Source organism: Crocuta crocuta, unplaced genomic scaffold (genome assembly GCF_008692635.1).
Source record: "Crocuta crocuta isolate KB4526 unplaced genomic scaffold, BGI_CrCroc_1.0 scaffold29, whole genome shotgun sequence".
Lineage (NCBI taxonomy): Eukaryota > Metazoa > Chordata > Mammalia > Carnivora > Hyaenidae > Crocuta > Crocuta crocuta.
Window position 1 is genome coordinate 3,505,269 of NW_027533280.1, and position 19,079 is coordinate 3,524,347.

General features: G+C 39.5%; 1 protein-coding gene across 1 annotated transcript in view; it reads left to right on the forward strand.

Moving 5' to 3' along the window:
• The window catches only part of CLIP1 (CAP-Gly domain containing linker protein 1), a 108,765-nt gene extending 91,174 nt beyond the window's left edge, over positions 1–17,591 (forward strand). The window contains exons 20-25 of the mRNA XM_077747952.1: positions 6,827–6,879; positions 12,805–12,922; positions 13,002–13,152; positions 13,694–13,743; positions 16,810–16,934; positions 17,268–17,591. Coding sequence (XP_077604078.1) covers positions 6,827–6,879; positions 12,805–12,922; positions 13,002–13,152; positions 13,694–13,743; positions 16,810–16,934; positions 17,268–17,493 — 723 coding nt within the window. The 3' untranslated portion in view covers positions 17,494–17,591. The remainder of the gene's footprint in view (positions 1–6,826; positions 6,880–12,804; positions 12,923–13,001; positions 13,153–13,693; positions 13,744–16,809; positions 16,935–17,267) is intronic.
• Positions 17,592–19,079: the final 1,488 nt, after the last annotated feature.

A 19,079-nucleotide genomic window follows, 5' to 3' on the forward strand; every position in this document is an offset into this window, starting at 1 on the left:
AAGCTTGGGGGGGGGTGGGGGGGGGTGGCAGTGGAGGATATTGGTCCAAAGCAATTGACATCAAAAAATAACACTGGTTATTATATTTGGGATTATAGAGATAGTTTTTAAGATGCCCAGGCAGAAAAGGAATATTCCTTATAAAAAGTTAAAAAAAAAAAAAAAAGGTGGGGGGGGGGATCACCTGGGTGGCTCAGTTACTTAAGCGTCCGACTTCAGCTTAGGTCATGATTTCACAGTTTGTGCATTCGAGCCGTGCATCAGGCTCAGGGCTGACAGCTCAGAGCCTGGAACCTGCTTCGAGTTCTGCGTGTCTTTGTCCCTCCCCTGCTTGTGCTCTTTGTCTCTAAAAATAAACGTTTAAAAAATGATATCTTCTCCTTTCTCTGAAAAAAGGAGGTATTTTTAAAAAAAAATACTAATCATAAAATTAAAAGGTAAAAAACAACAACAACAACAAAACCCGCAGAACCCACTGCAGCCACATTCAATGCCAGAAAACTGTGCCGCACGGTTCCCAAAGTTCTGACGGACAGAAAATAGGATCAGGATGTTGTGTCCTGGCAAGTGTTCACAGATCAAAGGACGGGTAGATGTTTTTAAAAAACATCTGAAAAGCCATCATGAAAGAACTTAGAAGTTGTAGCATCTGTGAATCCTTCTGGAAAGTAGCTGCTTGCTGATAAAATCTGTCCATGAATCAAAATACAGGACCTACCTAAAGAGAAATTGTGGCAAAAGGACTGATACTGGTGTGAGCACTAAATGCAAGTAAATAGACAACTAAGCTAACAACTCGGGGAGCTAGAGATCTAGAATAGAACTGTGTTTTAACTTTATTTGGAAATTATTTCAGACTTTGCAAAAAATTATAAAAATAGAACACAATGCTCAAATAGTTTAAGGACTCGTTTTTACCTAACCAAAGTGCAGTTACCAAATGCAGCAAGTTTTAATACTAGTATCTAATATACAGGCCATATTCCTGTTTAGGCAGTTGTCTCAGTAAATGTCCTTTATAATTTTTCCCTGTCTCTGGTTCGGTATCTAATCTAGGATCATGCATTTCTTTCTTTCTTCCCTTCCCTCTCCCTTCCCTTCTTTTTTAAAGTTACATTTATTTATTTTTAGAGCAAGAAAGAACACAAGCAGGAGAGGGGCAGAGAGCAGGAGAGAGAAAGAATCCCAAGCAGGCTCCACACCCAGCGTGGAGCCCAACATGGGTCTTGAACTCATGAACCGAACTGTGAGGTCATGACCTGAGCTGAAATCAGGAGTCAGACACTTAATTGACTGAGCCTCCCAGGCGCCCCCCAGGATTATGTATTTCATTTACTGACTTCAGTCTCTTTCATTTTCTTTACCTGGAATGCTGCTTCTGCCTTTTTTAAGTCTTTTATGACTTGGCCTTTTTTAAGTCTTTTATGACGTGACCTTTTTTTTTTTTCTTTTAAAGAAGAGGCCAGTGATGATGTATAAAATCCTTCATTTGGGGTTTGTGATGTTTCATCATGATGGTTATACATTCTTAGCAGGAAGATAATTGATGTTGTATCCTTCCAAGAAGCATGTGATGTTGCTTTATGCCATTTGTTGGTGGTGTTAATTTTGATCATTAAGTGAATGAAAGTTTTAAAACATTTGCAAGATAAAAAGAAAAGAGAAGAAAAAATAGACAAATAGAGCGACTACGACTAACATGAGGTGATAGAGTGGAGGGAAAGTGGAAGAAAGCAACCAAGAATAAAAATTAGAGACTAAGTTGACATGTATTATGCACTGTGTAAAAGAATTACTTGATATGCATTGGCCTCACTCAGTCCTAGTCCCCTGCCCTGTGGCCACACGATCAACAGCATTCTTGACAAAGAACCATAATGTCCGTGTGTGTGTGGATATTGTGTGTGTGTGTGTGTAGTATTATGTATGTATTATGTGTGTGTGTGTGTGTGTGAATATTATATATTTGTATACAGGATACAAATATATTCACATGCATATATATTTGTGGTTACAGCAGGTTTTCAGGATACAAGGTTTAATAGACAAATTATTATCTTATATATCATTATCTTATATATCAGCAGTGAACAAGTGGAATTTGAAATTGAAAACATAATACCATTTACATAAGCCCTCCTCAAAATGAAATACTTAGGTAAGTTTAATAAAATATGGACAGCATCTGAGGATAGACTACAAAACTGTGATGAGCAAAAGCAAAGAAGAATGAAATAAATGGAGATATCTTGTGTTCATGGATAGAAGCTCAGTATTGTCAAGATGTTAACTCTTCCCAACATGATTTAATGCAATCCCAGTCAAAATCCCAGCAAGTTCTTTTGTATATATTGACAAACTGATTCTGTAGTTTATATGAAGAGGTGAAAGACCCCAAATAACTAATTCAATATTGAAGAACAACAAAGTTGAAGGATTGACACTACCTGACTTCAAGACTTAGTATAAAAATCTATGGTAGTCAATACAGTGTGGGATTGAGAAAATAATAGTCAAATAGATCATTGGAATACAGAACTCAGAAACAGACTCACATAAATACAGGCAACTGATCTTTGAGAAAGGAGGAAAGGCAATACAGTGGAGCAAAGATTATTTTTTCAACAGATAGTACTGGAACAAGTAGATGTCCACATGCAAAAAGGTGAATCTAGACATAAATACGACATCTTTTGTGAAAATTAAGTTGAAGTGGATCATAGACCTAACCGTAAAATGCACAAGTATAAAACTTCTGGGAAATAAAATCAGGGAAAACCTAAATGACCTTGGGTACAATGGTGACTTTTTAGGTACAAAACCACCAAAGGTATGATCCATAAAAAAGAATTGATGAGCTGAACTTTAATGAAATTAAAAACTTTTGCTCTGTTAAAGACAATGTGAAAAGAGAATGAGAAGATAAGCCACAGACTTGGAAAAAATATTTACAAATGACACATCTGATGAAAGACTGTTACTCAAAATATGCAAAGAACTCCTAAAACTCAACAATAGGAAAATTAATAACCCAATTACAAACTGGACAAAATTCCTGAATAGACGCCTCACCGAAGAAGATGCCATTAAGGAATTGTGAATTAACAATGAGATAATATGATTCAACTATCAGGATGGCCAAAATTGAAAACACTTGGCAACACCAAATGCTGGTGAAATTGTGGAGGAATAGGAACTCTCATTTGTTGCTGGTGGCAGTGTAAAATGGTACAGCTGCTTTGGGAATACAGCAGTTTCTTATAAAACTAGACATACTGTTACCATAAGATCCAGCGACTGTGCTCCTTGGTATTTACCCAAATGAACTAAAAATATAATCCACACAAAATCTTGTGCATAAGTGCTTATAACAGATTTATTTGCAGTTATCAAAACTTGGAAGCAACCAAGATGTCCCTCCAGTAGGTGAGTGGATAAATAAACTATGGTCATCCAGATGATGGAATATTACTCAGCACCCAAAAGAAATGGCCTATCGAGCCATGAAACCACACAGAGGAATGTTAAATGCATATTACCAATTTGAAAGCCAATTTGAAAAGGCTATCTATTGTATGGTTCCAAAGCTATGACATTCTGGCAAGAACAAAACTATGGAGACATTAAATAGTTTTTGTTAGAGAATAAGGCGGTGGAAGGAGTTATGAATAGGGAGAGTACTAAGGATTGTTAGGGCAGAGGCACTACTTTGGTCATACTACAATGGTGGATACATGTCTTCATACATTCATCAGAGCTCAGAGAATGTTCAGCACCAAGAGTGAACCTAGTGAAAACAATGAACTCTGGGTATTAATGATGTGTCATTGTGTCTTCAGTGCTTGTAACAAATGTACCACAGTGGTGTGGGATGTTGATACTGTGGGAGATTGTGCGTGGGGGCGGGGGGCAGGGGGCAGGGAATGTATGGGAGCTGTTGATACCTTCTGTTCAGTTTTGCTGTGAACCTAAAACTCTAAAATGTAAAATTTATTAGTTGAAAAAAATATGTAATTTACCCGTAATAACATTAAATGTAAATGGGTTAAAGAAGGTTGGCAGAGATTGGCAGAATGAATTTTTTAAAAACATGATCTAACTATATGCTGTTTATAAGAGACACAGCTTAGATTCAAAGACAGAAATGAGTTCAAAGGAGGAAACAAGATATTCCATGCCAACAGTAACCAAAAGCAAGTTGGAGTGGCTCTACTAATAGCAGACAAAATAGAATTTTAAGACAAAACTGTTTACTAAAGACAGAAAGACATTTTAAAATTTAAAAATCAAGAAAATATAACAATTATATAAGCACTTCATAATAGAAGCCCCAAAATGTGCAAGGCCAAACTTGATAGAATTAAAAGAAGAAAGACAATTCAGCAATAAAAGTTGGAGACTTCAGTACCTTATTTCAGTAATAGATGGAACAACAACAACTTGTTGGTTGAAGATCAACAAGGAAATAAAACCTTGAACACTGTTAATCAGCTAGACCTAACAGTCATCTGTAGAGTACTCCACCCAAGAGGAGCAGAATACACATTCTTCTCAGACCCACATGGAACATTCTCCAGGATAGACTGTAAAATGAATCTCCGTGAATTTAAAAGGATTAAAATCATGTGAAGTAAGTTTTGGCTTGTGTGATTCAAAAACGTCAAGGCCGGGGCCCCTGGATGGCTCAGCCAGTTAAGTGTCCAACTTTGGCTCAAGTTATGATCTCACAGTTGGTGAGTTCAGGCCCCACATCAGGCTCTGTGGAAACTGGAGCCTGCTTCAGATTCTGTGTCTCCCTGTCTCTCTGCCCCTCTCCAGCTCACATTTTGTCTCTATCTCTCTCAAAAACAAATAAATGTTAAAAAAAAGAAAAGATTCAAAACGGGCCCCTCGGTGGCATAGTTAAGCGTTCAACTTCATCTCAGGTCATGATCTCATGGTCCTTGGGTTCAAGCCCCATGTCGGGCTCTGTGCTGACAGCTCAGAGCTTGGAGCCTGCTTTGGGTTCTGTGTCTCTTTCTCTCTCTGCCCCTCCCCTCCTCGCACTCTGTCTCTCTCAAAAATAAACATTTAAAAATTTTTTTAAAATTCAAAAATGTCAAGGCCACAAAAGACAAGGGAAGCACGAGGAACAAGTTAGGTTAAATCTGACCTACTAAATGAACTTACTATCCTGGATTGGATCCTGGACCAGAGGAAGAAAAAAAAAAACATCATTTCCTTTAACGAAATCAGTACTGTAAGTATTTAAACTCACGTTCTCTGGAAATTCAGGCACAATTACTCCAAGAAAGAGGAGGAATCTCTACGTACTTGTTCTGGAAAGTGTTGAATGATTTTTCAGATATTTATTAATCATTTGTATTTTCTCTGTTGTGAATTATCTGCCTTTATGCATTTATCTTCACTGTAGGTATTTCTCATTCTGAAGTCTTACTGATTTTTTTCTTTTGTTTTAATTTGTAAATTATAAAACAGCTTCCTTGTTTAAAAAATAAATATAAACTGTATAAATGGGCGTAAAGGAAAAAAAAAAAAGCCCCTCTCATCTCCACTTCCCACTCTCCAGATGTTCTCCCTCTTAGTTTTTTAAAGCTTGTCTCCCACCCTTTTTTCTTCCTTGCACTCTTTAAAAATTTCTTAAGTATTTTTTGTGAATTACTCACGGAGCAAAAGCATACATCTTTAATGGACTAGGAAAGCAGAGTTTGCAGTGAAAAAACTGTATGTTAACCTCGATAGATTTTGTGATTTTATATTCAAAACACTTTTATGTCTAAGAACTTTAAAAGTCTGAAGACCTTAATAGCAAAGCATAGATACAACTGATACATGATCAGAAATAAGACCATAACACGTAGTAAGCTAATAGCTTAAATTCTGGGCTGGGCTGTTGGAAACTGTTCCATAGTCTTTGGTGTTATCCTTTGATTTGGGGGGGAAAACCCACACAGGAGTGTTTTCGCCCCTTAGTTTTATTAACAAGCGTGAGCTGAAATTGATACTTCACATAATAAACTCTGCATGGTACAGATTGGGGGGTAGGGGCGAGTCGTCTCTCACAGGATTAACTAACTGAACCTTTTTTTTTTTTTTTTTATACTTCATAGGATAATAGAATTTTAGAACTAAAGGTCCCTTAGAACATCTCTTCTTCTTTTTTTTTAAATTAATGATTTATTTATTTCTGAGAGAGAGAGAGTGAGCGAGCGTGAACAGGGGAGGGTCAGAGAGAAAGAGGGAGACACAGAATGTGAAACAGGCTCCAGGCTCTGAGCTAGCTGTCAGCACAGAGCCCGATGCGGGGCTCAAACCCACACGTGAGATCATGACCTGAGCTGAAGTCGGTCACTTAACTGACTGAGCCACCCAGGCGACCCTGGAACATCTCTTCTAACTTCTTTATTTTATGGGTGAAAAACCAATGCTTGGAATGTGGTAGACATGAAATGAGGCTCATACGGAGTAAACAGCCTATTCCTGGCCCCCCAGGAGTTAGTGACACTTGATCTGTGTGATTTCAGTGAAGGAGCCAGAATGGTAACATTGAAGCTTCACTTATTCATTTAACAAATGAATGAAACATTTATTGAATGTTGAAGATAGGGCATGACCAAGGAAAGGGAGTCATTCAGGTCCTAAATGACTTGTAAATTAATAACTGTACATGATGTAGTAACCACTTGCTCTTTTCTCATTGCCAGAGAGGAAGGCCAGTTGCCTTAGCTGTCCTGGAGCCTGGGAATGTGACATGTGGAATGAGAAGTAGGCCTCTCTGTGGACTTTTGTAACAACCTGAACTTTTTTGTGTGTTTTTTTTTTCCAGCTAGAAGAAGAGAGATCTGTGCTCAATAATCAGTTGTTAGAAATGAAAAAGAGGTAGGCTTGCTTTTTGTGTTTATTATTGTATGTGTGTGTTCAATGAGGAAACTGTCAGAATATGATGTATATGGTGACTTGTAGAAAACATGCCAGCTCCTAATTGTTCAGAAGATTGGATTGTGGTAGTTTGGTGCTCATAACTGATAAATGATGAAATTTATTTGCAAAAGTTACAGTATTAATTACCAACAAAAAGATAAATTTTTAAGCTATGGTCAGTTGAATTTATTCAGAAGTGTTCTAAAATCAGGTTGTCTCATTATACTGCTGTTACCTCTTCAGTAACTGAAAATGCTGTAATTTTGCATAGAGTAATTGATCAGCATATAAATACTGATTATACTATATAAAGATTTTAACTTTTCAGTAATAATTGTTAGCATCAATTTGAATGTTTCTGTTTTCTAAGAAAGAGCTTTCTTACCTGTTACTCTTTGACGGTAATCAAATCAGTAATCAAATGATACTTAAATGGAAACCTTCCAGCACTTTGGAGTAAGGATAAAAGGGACTGCAGAAATAACCGTTGAGAAACCTGATGCTCATATATCTTGACAGTCTCTGTCTGCTCTTGTAAAATGTGCGGTTTGTGTCTTGAGAAATTCTGTGCTTTACGCTGCATGCCAGGCAGAGGGGTGTGTGCTGTTGCCAAGAGCCACAGCCCTGACGCTGGTTTGCTGAGTAGATGTACATCACAACCATGACATACTTTTTTCTTCTTATTGAAAACAAAACTAAAGATAACTGTTTAAGAATAGCTTAATCAAGAATTCATCCACACTCTTGCAAAGAATTTCATTCTTTCTTGTCTGGAAAGAGGAAGTTTCCCTCCCAGACCACTGACACACGTATTTTACTCTGGCAGCGTTTGCTCCCGCCAGCATGGTGGGGGCTTAGGAATTGAGGGCTTTACTTAGCCTTCAGAGATATTGGGATCCCTCAGAAATATTGGGATCCACAAGAAACTTTCTAAAGGACATTAGGACTCAGTCCAGGAGTGCCTTTCCTACTTTCTTTTTTTAAATTAAGAAATACTTAGATTCATTGTTAATGATGTTTCACACCAGAATGCACATGTTTCATCACTGCCCCCACCCCCCATCCCTGTGCCCCTGTGTACGCAGCCAGGGCAGCTCTGCGGGAGGGGTGGGGGGTGCGGGCTCAGGATGTTTCCTTTTTACATAAATAAGACTCCATTTCCTTAAAGAGAACCTTCTTATGCAGTTATCAAGGATGTGTAAAAAAAAAAAAAAAAAAAAATTGATAGGGCCTATTCCTGTGACATTCTGGCAGGAGAACATGGGAAAATGGGCTGGTATAAGTACTGACATTATCCCCTGTGTTCATGATTCACAAACTTAATCTCAGGACAAGCAGTGACATATATGGTGGGGCCTAGATTTACAAACGATGAAACTAGAGCCCAAAATGTTAGGCAACTTGGCCAAGAACCCAGATGCAAGCATAAGACAGAGGGCTTCAGATGTTTATGCTGGCTCTTTTCTCACTGTACGTTTATTTATTGGTTGTTAATTTTAAATCTTCATAAAGAATAAAGCTGCTATGCTTCGTTAATCTTATCATGTCACTTTAAATTACATGCCTTTCAAAATATGAGCAGGCATGTGACTTTTTTCATGGCTTAAAAAGGTAGAACAAGTTTGGGTGCTTGTTAAGGCCACTTCACCATCTTTGTTCCCATGTTAAGTCCTGGATAAGTCATTTCAGGAATGTCTCCTGAAAATTACTCATTATATATCAGTAAACGCACATAAACATGGTAATTTTTTCTGAAAGTGAAAATTTTGAGAACCTAACTTATCCTATTTAGCACTGGTTTTTTTGCCAAATTAATCCTCATGGGAAGTTGTGTCTATTTCTGAAATCTGAATGCAAATATATTTTAGCTAATAATTTGGTTCCTTAAGTGTCCTCTAAAAGCCAGTGTGATGATGGATTCATATGTAGGTCTATGTGTAACAGTTAAGTAAATTTAGATGGCATACTGAAAAGAATTTGATACATTCTTAATTTAAAAGTCTGCAAAGTACTTACATCATAATATTTGCAGTGTAGTTGTTCATGCAAGAACTGAGATCTTAAGAGTTTCAGAAGTGATAACTAAACATACATAGTCAAGATAGTAATAAGTGTGTCATTCAAATGGTCATCGTATTGAAGTGCAGAATTTACTCCTGACTGGCAGGCACAAACTACTTCTCATTAAGTAGTAGGATCTTCCTGTATTTGCTATGCTTTTTTGGTACCTAAACATTGAATTGCAAACAATCTGTAGTTAAGATTTTTCTCTTAACTTAAAAATTCAGTCCTTATTTTGGAAGCTGGTTTCCAAGTCAGGCGGACCACTTTCAAAACAGGCTCCAAGATACCAGACAGAGCAGAGCCAACCTCGAATTGCTCTGATTGACCGAAGTGGAGAAGTGTGTTCCCCTGTCCACAAAAGCCTACAGCAGATTTGGGAACGTGTTTGGCCTCCCTCCCTTCTCTAGGTTTTTGATGTCAAAGCAGGGACTCCAGAGCCAAAATCTTAGATGTGGAATCAATTCTGTTAGTGTAAATGCAGGATAAATGTCAGGAACGGAAACTGGTTGGCGACCCCGTCTAAGACACCGGGTCTGAGCTCCGTGCTACTCCAGCTCACTAAGCTCACTGTGGGTTGCTGACTGTCTGACTGTCTCGAGCTTGCGCTACTTATCAATGCTCATTTCACCCTCTCTTTTCCCTTCCCTACTCCTGCTTCCTTTGCTCTATCTGTGTGTCTTTAATGGTAAGACTAAAGAAAGTCTATCCACGTTATAATAAATAAATTTCATATATTTTTAGTAAAACAACTTGTTGTATATATTTTTTGGCTGCCTTTGTCCCTCTGTGTCTTGCTTTTGTTTTGTAAAATTTTCTCAGCAGCAACACACACACACACACACACACACACACACACACACACACACACACACACACACACACACACACCGGTTTTAGATCTATATACAGCAAAGAACTTCAGTGCAAATTTAGTTCTCCTTACTATACCTGCATTTCTTTTCATGTTTCTAATGTTTGGTTCTTGTTATCTTGCATTTTTAAAGCTTGCCCAGTAACACTTTAAGGTATTTGTTTCATTACTAGAATTTATTTCTTAAGTAAGTAGTAAGGAAAGAATCTGGGTAATATGTTCCCCAGAGGGGAAAGGTAGCTGGCCCATATAGCCGTTCTTTCGTACCATGTTTATCTTCCCTTCTTGATAGTCTGAGCAACACCAAGTCCTTCTAGCCAGCATGGCTTCAGAGCATAGTACACGCACTCCTGTCAGTGTGATTTGTGACTCACATGTCAGTAACATTGGCATAAATGGTTTAATTTAGTCCCTCTTGGTTTGTGCAGTGGGATTAGGGTTTAGAAATAGCCCAAGAAGCCAGCAGTGAAGCCCAGCCATAAAGACGAGCTGCCAAAGGCTATTAGTCTTGTCATTTGATATATAAATCACGAGGCAGATCCCTCTCCTAACCATGTGTCTCTTAACTTGTTCAAGACACGTTCTGCTTGCCCATCTTCTTCGAAAGCAGCCTCACTTAGGGGTCGTGTGTAAGTGAGAAGCAGACAAAGGTTCCGGTACGTTTTATCTTCTGCCATATGGTGGTGTCTTCATCCCTCCCTAACACGAAGACGCTATGAGATTTTGGCTACCTGGAGATCTGATTATAGAAGAACTTAAATCTGTTCTAACCTTATATCCTGGTGTTTTTTCGGTAAAAACACTAAAACTGCGGTTTTCAAATTTGAGTTGGATTAAGTGAAGCTCTTGAAATAGTTTTCACATTAGAGGAAACTACCAAATAAGTTTAACCGAAACTTAAGGAGCCCAGGATTTTGTGGATAATTGTGGATAACATCAGATATTTACTTTCCAGGTGCAAGAGGTGCCCATATGTTCCTTCCATCGAAATCTTTGCTTTGTTTTAGCCTAAGCAGGATCCTTTTCCTAGCAAGGTGTTATTCACTTAGTAATTTAACAGCACCAATACCCACCCCCTCTCCAGTGTTCATATCATGCTTGGGTGTTGAATTCAAGAAATTTCTGTAAGTCTCAGATTCTTTTCTTACTACTTACCATTCTGGACTATAAGTGTAAGCCACACAATGAGATAAATACAACACTTATATTTTCATCTTTGTGTAGAATCTCAATTTACCATAAATCATGAGAATTCTGTAATTCGTGTGCCGGATATCTTGGGTCTCACTAACCAGACATACATTCTGCCATTTCTAACCTGGGCCTCAGTTTCCAACCCTTCCAGTCAGTTCTCAAACAGACTGAACCATGTGACATGCTCCGTGTTCACCCAGTCCCTCCTTCTAGAACCGGGAGGGATTTGGCTTCTTGTTGAAGTTTTGAACTCTCACAGGTGATCATCTACGTTAATGCAGTGTTGTAGGTTGGAGGGCCTGAGGGCTAGCTAGGATATTTTTCCAGTCATGTTTTTCCTAAGATATTTTTGTGAAACAAGGACTTTTCTTCCCTCTTGTTTCACACTGCATGTAATTTTTAAAACCTCTTTCATTTATAAATTTTAGATTTACAGAAGAGTTCCCACATATCCTCACCCTGCATCCCCTGACACACACACACACAGTGTGCACACACCCTGGTACATTGGTCAAAACTGAGAAAGTAAAAAATAAAAAAAAAACAACTGAGTAATGTTGGTTCAGTATGCTTAGCTAGACTCTAGACTACTCTATTCAGATTTCCCCAGCTTTTCCATGAATGTCTTTTTCCTCTTCTGGGATTCCATCTAGGAACCACACTGCATTCAGTGGTCCTGCCTCCTCAGCTTCCTGGCGTCTGTGACAGTTCCTCAGTCTTTGCTTGTCTTTTGTGACCTTGGCACTTTCTGAATGCATTTAATTTTTACAACAAATATTTAAATACACACACACACACACACACGTAAACACAGAGTAGCTTGCCCTTCTAGGTTTATCTATTGTGTCTTGCCCTCCCCCCTCCACCCCCGTCTTCCCTTCATCTTCCCCTTCTTTTTCCCAACCCTTGACTCCAGGATAAATGTTCCCTCTCTTTAAGACATGGTCCCCCTCCCTCTGCTGACAACCAAATGTGAGTCAGGCTGAGAACTTGAACCAAGGGCTCTGCTGGTCTCCCTCCAGATTCCTCCCCCCGCCCCCCGTGCTTTCATTCTACACCAGGAAATCCATTTTAACATTTCTGTTCCAGCCTTTATGAAATTATCTGTAATCTCTATGAGCAACTTAATGTCCTTTTCAGATTCTATGGATGAAAAGTAATAACCCTTCAGTATGAATAGCAGTAATAATCTTTGCTACTGTTTTGGCCCATAAGATCTCAAAAATACATTCTTGGAAGTTGCTAAAAGTAACAAATTAGTGAGAACCAATCGATACCTCCAGCATAAAACTGCTCTGCATGACATCCGTGTATAACCGCTTTGCATGTGTGTATTTTAATTGTTGTTATATGCTTGGTAATAATTTATTCAAAAAGTAACGGAATTCAACTGGGGTGGGGGTTAGCTTTTAAAAGAATTCTTTGGGGGTGCAACAGTCTTGTTCTGTTTTTTGTTTGTTTTTTTTTAATTCTACCTCTTCCAAAGCTATTAACGTGTTTTTTTAAATTCAAATGGATACAATGATATGCAGATTCTGGCATGTCTATGCATAGGTAAACTTGTTCTCCCTCACAGTGAGTAAAATTTCAAGTAAAATTTTGCAAGCATAATAGCCTTAATCCCCCTTCAAACTTCCCCGTGATACTTTTTTCTTTACATTAACTCAAGTTAATTGCGTGTTGGTCATAGGGCAGTTGGACACTGACCACTCACTCGGTTGATTTCTGGAATTTTTAACTCTTTGGTCTTTTAGAGAATCCAAGTTAATAAAAGAAACCGATGAAGAAAAAGCTTCCTTGCAGAAATCCATCAGCATTACTAGTGCCTTACTCACCGAAAAGGACGCAGAGCTAGAAAAACTGAGAAATGAGGTAAAGTACCGTCTGTGGCTGTGTTCCCGCCGCCTCTCTCTGTTCCCGCCCGAGCCTAAGCTCACCTGCTGTGTTTCAGGTCACGGTGCTCAGGGGAGAGAGCGCCTCCGCCAAGTCCTTGCATTCAGTCGTTCAGTCTCTGGAGTCTGACAAAGCGAAGCTTGAACTCCAGGTAAAGAACCTGGAGCTTCAACTCAAAGAAAACAGGAGGCAGCTGGGCAGCTCCTCAGGTAAGGTGATGGCCGTGTGGCGTTGCTTCCCGCCACCGCTTCCCGCGCCGGAGCCGTTCCTGGTGACATGTCCTTGGAAGGCAGCTGTTGCGCTGCCCGCTCCTGAGGCGGCCCATCTGCCTTTGGCTCTGCCCCCGTTGACTGAGATAAGGATGAGTCATCACACAGGTCCTCTGCACAGGGACGTGCCCGCTGTCCGCACCTCTGAAATGGTGGCAACGATAGAAGACCCTGTGACGGCTGCCCTCCTGGTAGCAGCCATGGGCTCTGAAATGCACTGCGTTGAAGGGGAACGGCGGTGGTCCCTTTGTGAGCAGATGCCAGCTTGCTGGCTGCTTTAACTTCCACGTGGCTGTGATGGGCCGTGTCTGGGTAGATGCCTTAGGGCTCCGGATGTGGGACAGGAACCCGGGGACTGTTCTCAGAGAGGCACACTTGGGAATTTCACACGAAAATACGCATCTAACAGTGGCTTGTTTGTTATAGTAACTCAGGGAAAAAATTGCAATTTTTGTAAAATCCCCTCTTTTTTTGATGTCAGGTAATACTGATACTCAGGCGGAAGAGGACGAAAGAGCCCAGGAAAGTCAGGTAACACTGCCTTCCTTTGCTTGGCTTACTCACGGCTTCTTCCTTTTTCGTTAAGTTTATTTATTTTGCGAGAGAAAGCACAAGTTAAGGAGGGGGGAGAGAGAGAGGGAGGGAGAGGGAGAGAGAATCCCAAGAAGGCTTCGCACTGTCTTTCGAGAGCCCATGAACTGTGAGATCATGACCTGAGCCAAAATCAGACGCTCAACCTACTGAGCCATTTGAGTGTCCCTTACTCGCTTTTTAAAAAAAATTTTATGTTTGTTTATTTTTGAGAGAGAGCACAAGTGGTAGAAGGACAGAGAGAAAGGGAGACAGAGGATCCGAAGCAGGCTCCACACTGTCAGCATGGATCCTGATGTGGGGCTCAAACTTATGAAACCGTGAGATCACAACCTGAGCCAAAGTCAAATGCTTAACTGGCTGAGCCACCCAGGGTTCCCTACGCACTGTTTCTAAAAATCATTTAGGAGCACCTGGGTGACTCAGTCGGTTAAGCATCTGACTTTGGCTCAGGTTGTGATCTCACAGTTCATGGGTTCGACTCCCACATTGGGCTCTGTGCTAACAGCTCAGAGCCTGGAGCCTGCTTCAGTGTCTGTGTCTCCCTCTCTCTTTCTGTCCCTTCCCCACTCATGGCCTGTATCTATCAAAAATGAATAAATGTTAAAAAAAAATTTTTTTTTAAATTTAACCTTTTAGGGGCACTTGGGTGGCTCAGTCAGTTAAGCGTTCAACTTTGGCTCAGGTCATAATCTTGCGGTTCGTGGGTTCAAGCCCCACATCAGGCTCTGTGCTGGCAGCTAACTCAGAGCCTGGAGCCGCTTCAGATTCTGTCTCTCTCTCTCTCTGACCCTTCCCTGCTCACACTGTCTCTCTCTCTCTGTCTCAGAAATAAATAAAACATTAAAAATTTAACCTTTTGAATACATGATACATTCATATGTTATAAACAGTGAATAATATTAAAAGTATATACGATGTACACTCCAAACACCATCTCTCTTCTGCTCAGTTCCCAAACCTCCAAGCAGGTAATCACTCTTATTAGTATCATTTTTAAAATCTTTTCAGAGATTTAAGAACCTGTATATATAAATAAAAACTAGTCATCTTTTCTTATTCTTTTTCTTACACAAATGGTGGCATATAACATAATCTGGTCATTTAATAGCTGTATAGTAGTCCATTGTGTGGATGGACTATAATCAGTTCCTTGTCAGCTGACAGGACATTTGGGCTTTTTCTGATCTTTTAGGTGTATTGTGAATAATACTATAATGAATTATCGTGAATATCTATCATTTTGCAGATATACTAGTGTTTTTTTATGATAGATTCCTAAAAGTAGAATTACTTAGTCAAAATATACCTTGCTTCTCTTGATCTTAAAAAGACAGAGGTTTTTGTTTAATTTTTTTAATGTTTATTTTTGAGAGAGAGAGAGAGACATAAGAGCGTGAGCAGGGAAGGAGCAAAGACAGAGGAGAAACAGAATCTGAAGCAAGTTTCCAGTTCTGAGCTATCAGTACAAGAGCCCTGTGTGAGGCTCAAGCTCATGAACTGTGAGATCATGACCTGAGCCAAAGTCAGATGCTTAACTGACTAAGCCACCCAGGCACCCCAAAAAGAATTCTTGAAAGCTGTTTCCCTAAAGCCAAAATTATCAAAACAGCCTTAGTTTTAAAATGAGATTATACGGAGGCAAACTATTCTGTATTTGGAAATGTAACTGCACATAGCAACTAATATCCATCTTCAATTTTAGCAGTATATTTGGATATATTTATTCTCTTCAAAATTCAAAAGTATAAAAGCCACCACATTTTTTTTTAACATTTATTCATTTTTTTTTGAGACAGAATGGGGTGGGGGAGGGGNTTAACCAAAGCGTTAAGCTGAACCACCAAGGTGCCCCCATCATCTTGACATAAAAACATAATTCAATGAGTTTGTGATTTGTTAGTCATCTGCCATCTCCTCTGAAAGATCTGAAAGGATTCAGCAGATGCTCACTCCTCCCGATAGTGTTGTCTGCTTAGTCTGTGTGTCTGAGAAGCACAGACTCCATTAACAGTGTTTTCTTTTCCCGTTTCCTTTCTGCTTCCGTTTGTTTCATCTGCCGCTGCCAACACTTTTCTTCCAATCAGCAAATGGTTTGTTTTATGTTTCCTAATTTTTGAGCACGTGTGTGTGTGTGTGTGTGTGTGTGTGTGTGTGTGTGGTTCCCCACTATACCTACATCCGTTTTGTGGCTTTTTCTTCTTCCTGCATTGTAACTCCTAAAGGATAAAGTCTTCTAAAACGCAAGCCCCCCGCCAACGTTGGAAGGGGTGTTGTGCAGAGAGTCACAAGGCCAGTGATTGCTAGTTTTGTGTTGTAACTTGCCACGGCTGGAGAATAAGGCCATATATTTCTTTAAAAAATGAAGTATATAATTTTTAATATTGTAAAGTAGGACTTATTCAGATATTTAGAGAGATCGGACCTTTTTATTATAAGTAAAAGAGGGAAAAACATTTTGTTTTTAAATGAAAGTGCCCTTGGCTTGAAAGGAGCTGTTAGGACAAGAGCGTCTCCTCCTGATGGCCGCCTCGTCCCCCGCTGCCCAGTGAGTCCTATGTGGGTGCTGCCCTGTCACTGCGTGCTGGGGGGTCTCCCGTGCTGGATGGAGCTGGAGCCTTCTCTTTAAAGCACCTTCATTTTTCTCAAAGATAACATTTGTTTACTGTTCCATCATGACCAATCAGGAAATGTTAAATGGTGGTCTGAGGAGAATTTCCATGAACTTTTCCAGCTCTACAGAACATGAAAGTTATGGATCTGTTTTACAGTTGAATAGGACAGTTAATTGGTTCTGCTCTTTGTAGAGTCCTGTTTATGTCCCTGTCTATATATAAAGCATTTAAACGTGGATTCAGGAATGGCCACTATTAGCCCCTCCCATGACGTCCAGCACGCCCATAGCTGTGGTGTGAGAGTGCACTTCCGTGGCCTCGGTCCTCCAGCATGCGCACTTGAGACATTGTACACATCTGTTTCTCTTTTTCTTTCTCCTGGACAACTCAGATTGATTTCCTAAATTCAGTGATAGTGGACCTTCAGAGGAAGAATCAGGACCTCAAGATGAAAGTGGAGATGATGTCAGAGGCAGCCCTGAACGGGAATGGCGACGACCTAAACAATTATGACAGGTATTTTTAGACTAAACGGTACTGATCAGAACCTTAGTTCCATCTAAATAAAGGTTTTTAAAAGTTAGTTGCAGGGGATTGGAGAAACCATGGCCTTGTGGCTACTTGTCCACAAATGGAGTTACATAAATCTGGCAAGAGAGTGATGTGGCAAGAGAGAGAGATGGTTTGATGTGAAAATTTAAAATATGGACTGTAGAACTTAACCCTCGAGGCTCCCTGGGGGGTGGGGGGCATTAATTGGTCTTGCTTATTTTGTGTTCTTTGTGATACTGTCTCCTGAGTTTCTTCTGGTAGAGAGGAGTTTCTGATTATGCACGTTAACATTTGTAGTGATGACCAGGAGAAACAGTCCAAGAAGAAACCTCGCCTCTTCTGTGACATATGTGACTGCTTTGACCTCCACGACACAGAGGACTGTCCCACCCAGGCGCAGGTGTCGGAGGACCCCCCCCATTCCACACACCACGGCAGTCGGAGCGAGGAGCGCCCGTACTGTGAAATCTGCGAGGTGTTTGGGCACTGGGCCACCAACTGCAACGACGACGAGACCTTCTGATGAAGCCCCGGCCCGGCACCCGGCTCCTCCCCAGGCTCCTCCCCGGGCTCCTCCCCGCACGGGCAGAGGCAGCTGGACACCAGCAGTGTGTGTGCGGACTTAATCANAATTATGCTGTTACTTTTCATATTTGCACTAAAATTTTTCCAGGCTGCATTTGTATATTTAGATGTTTTGGTTAAGCTTTGACACTGGAATGAGTTGGAAAAATGTGCCATTTTGCATTTTCATCTACTCATTTAAAGTATTTTATTCTAAAAAGAAGTATCTGAGCTCTTTGCACTACCTGATGTCAGTAGTGCCTTTATTTCAGGCTTGATAATACTTAGGTGTGATTATAAAATCATGAAGCAGGTAACAGGAAGGGGAAGCCCCCAAACTGCTGTGGGGACATTTTATAATCTATATGCTGCACCTACTTACTCTACTGTGGTGTTTTGTTTATTGGTTTTGCATAATTTCAGCTTCTATATATTATATGTATATATTTTTAAAAAATCTATATTTTGGGAAAAAATACAATGTCTTTCTTTTCAGATTTTTACCTTTATGAAAAAGAACACACATCAGGACATAATGGACTAGGCCAGAAGTAATATCACGTGGCTTTGCAACTATTTTTTTTTTTCTGTTTTCATTTTGTTTATCAGATATAACTAGGAGAATTTCCTCCAAAATTTTTTTTCTTTCTTCAGCAGATAGCCCCAGCAGTCAACTAATTAGATAATAAGCCACTATAAAACACCTAAATTAACCAATCTGCAACCATTATAAGCTTTTTTTACTGTGTTTTTAGATGAATGTACGATGAGAAATTCAACATTAATAAATTTGGATTTTCTTATCACACACAAAAAATGAAGGACCTCAACCATCAGAAGTTTATCAACCGGTTTGAATCTATTTATCTTCATTTGAATGTCTTCGATATGTACAAAGTAATGTATCTTCCATGCTACATGTATAATAAGAACTTCTATAATTGTATATATGCCTTTGATGTATTTTTCCCCTCAAGATTATCAAATGTGTGTCTGACAAGTGAAGAATCTGTAATGAGTTGAAAACTTTGGTTATAAACATACTATAATAGGAAGTGTTTCACAAACAAAATGTAAAACAGTATTAAAATTTGAGCAAACGAGTGTTCTGTATCTACTTTAATAAATGGTTATTCTTTTTTTGCTGGTGGTAGTAAACTGATATTCTTCTCAGGGTTTTTTTTTCTTTCAATGAGCAATCACTACAGATCCAAACAGCAATTTCTACTGCAGATAAACACCTTCTAAGAAATTGATTTATCCTCATCTCAAAGCATCCTGTGACCCACTTAACATAAAAAAAACTTAATGTTGTTATTCATTGCTATATCACACTATATTACACAGAAATATAAAGAACACCATGTAGCACCAACTACCTATTAATCCATGATGTTTTGGAAAGAACCCCTGAAAATTGCTGTGATATTTAGCAAAATGATTACTGAACCAAACATTTGTTTTACGAGCACAGACTCCCCAACAGGTCAATATTTCCAAGGCAGAGTTAGTTGAACAAGAACAATGTTTTTATGTACCTAAAGG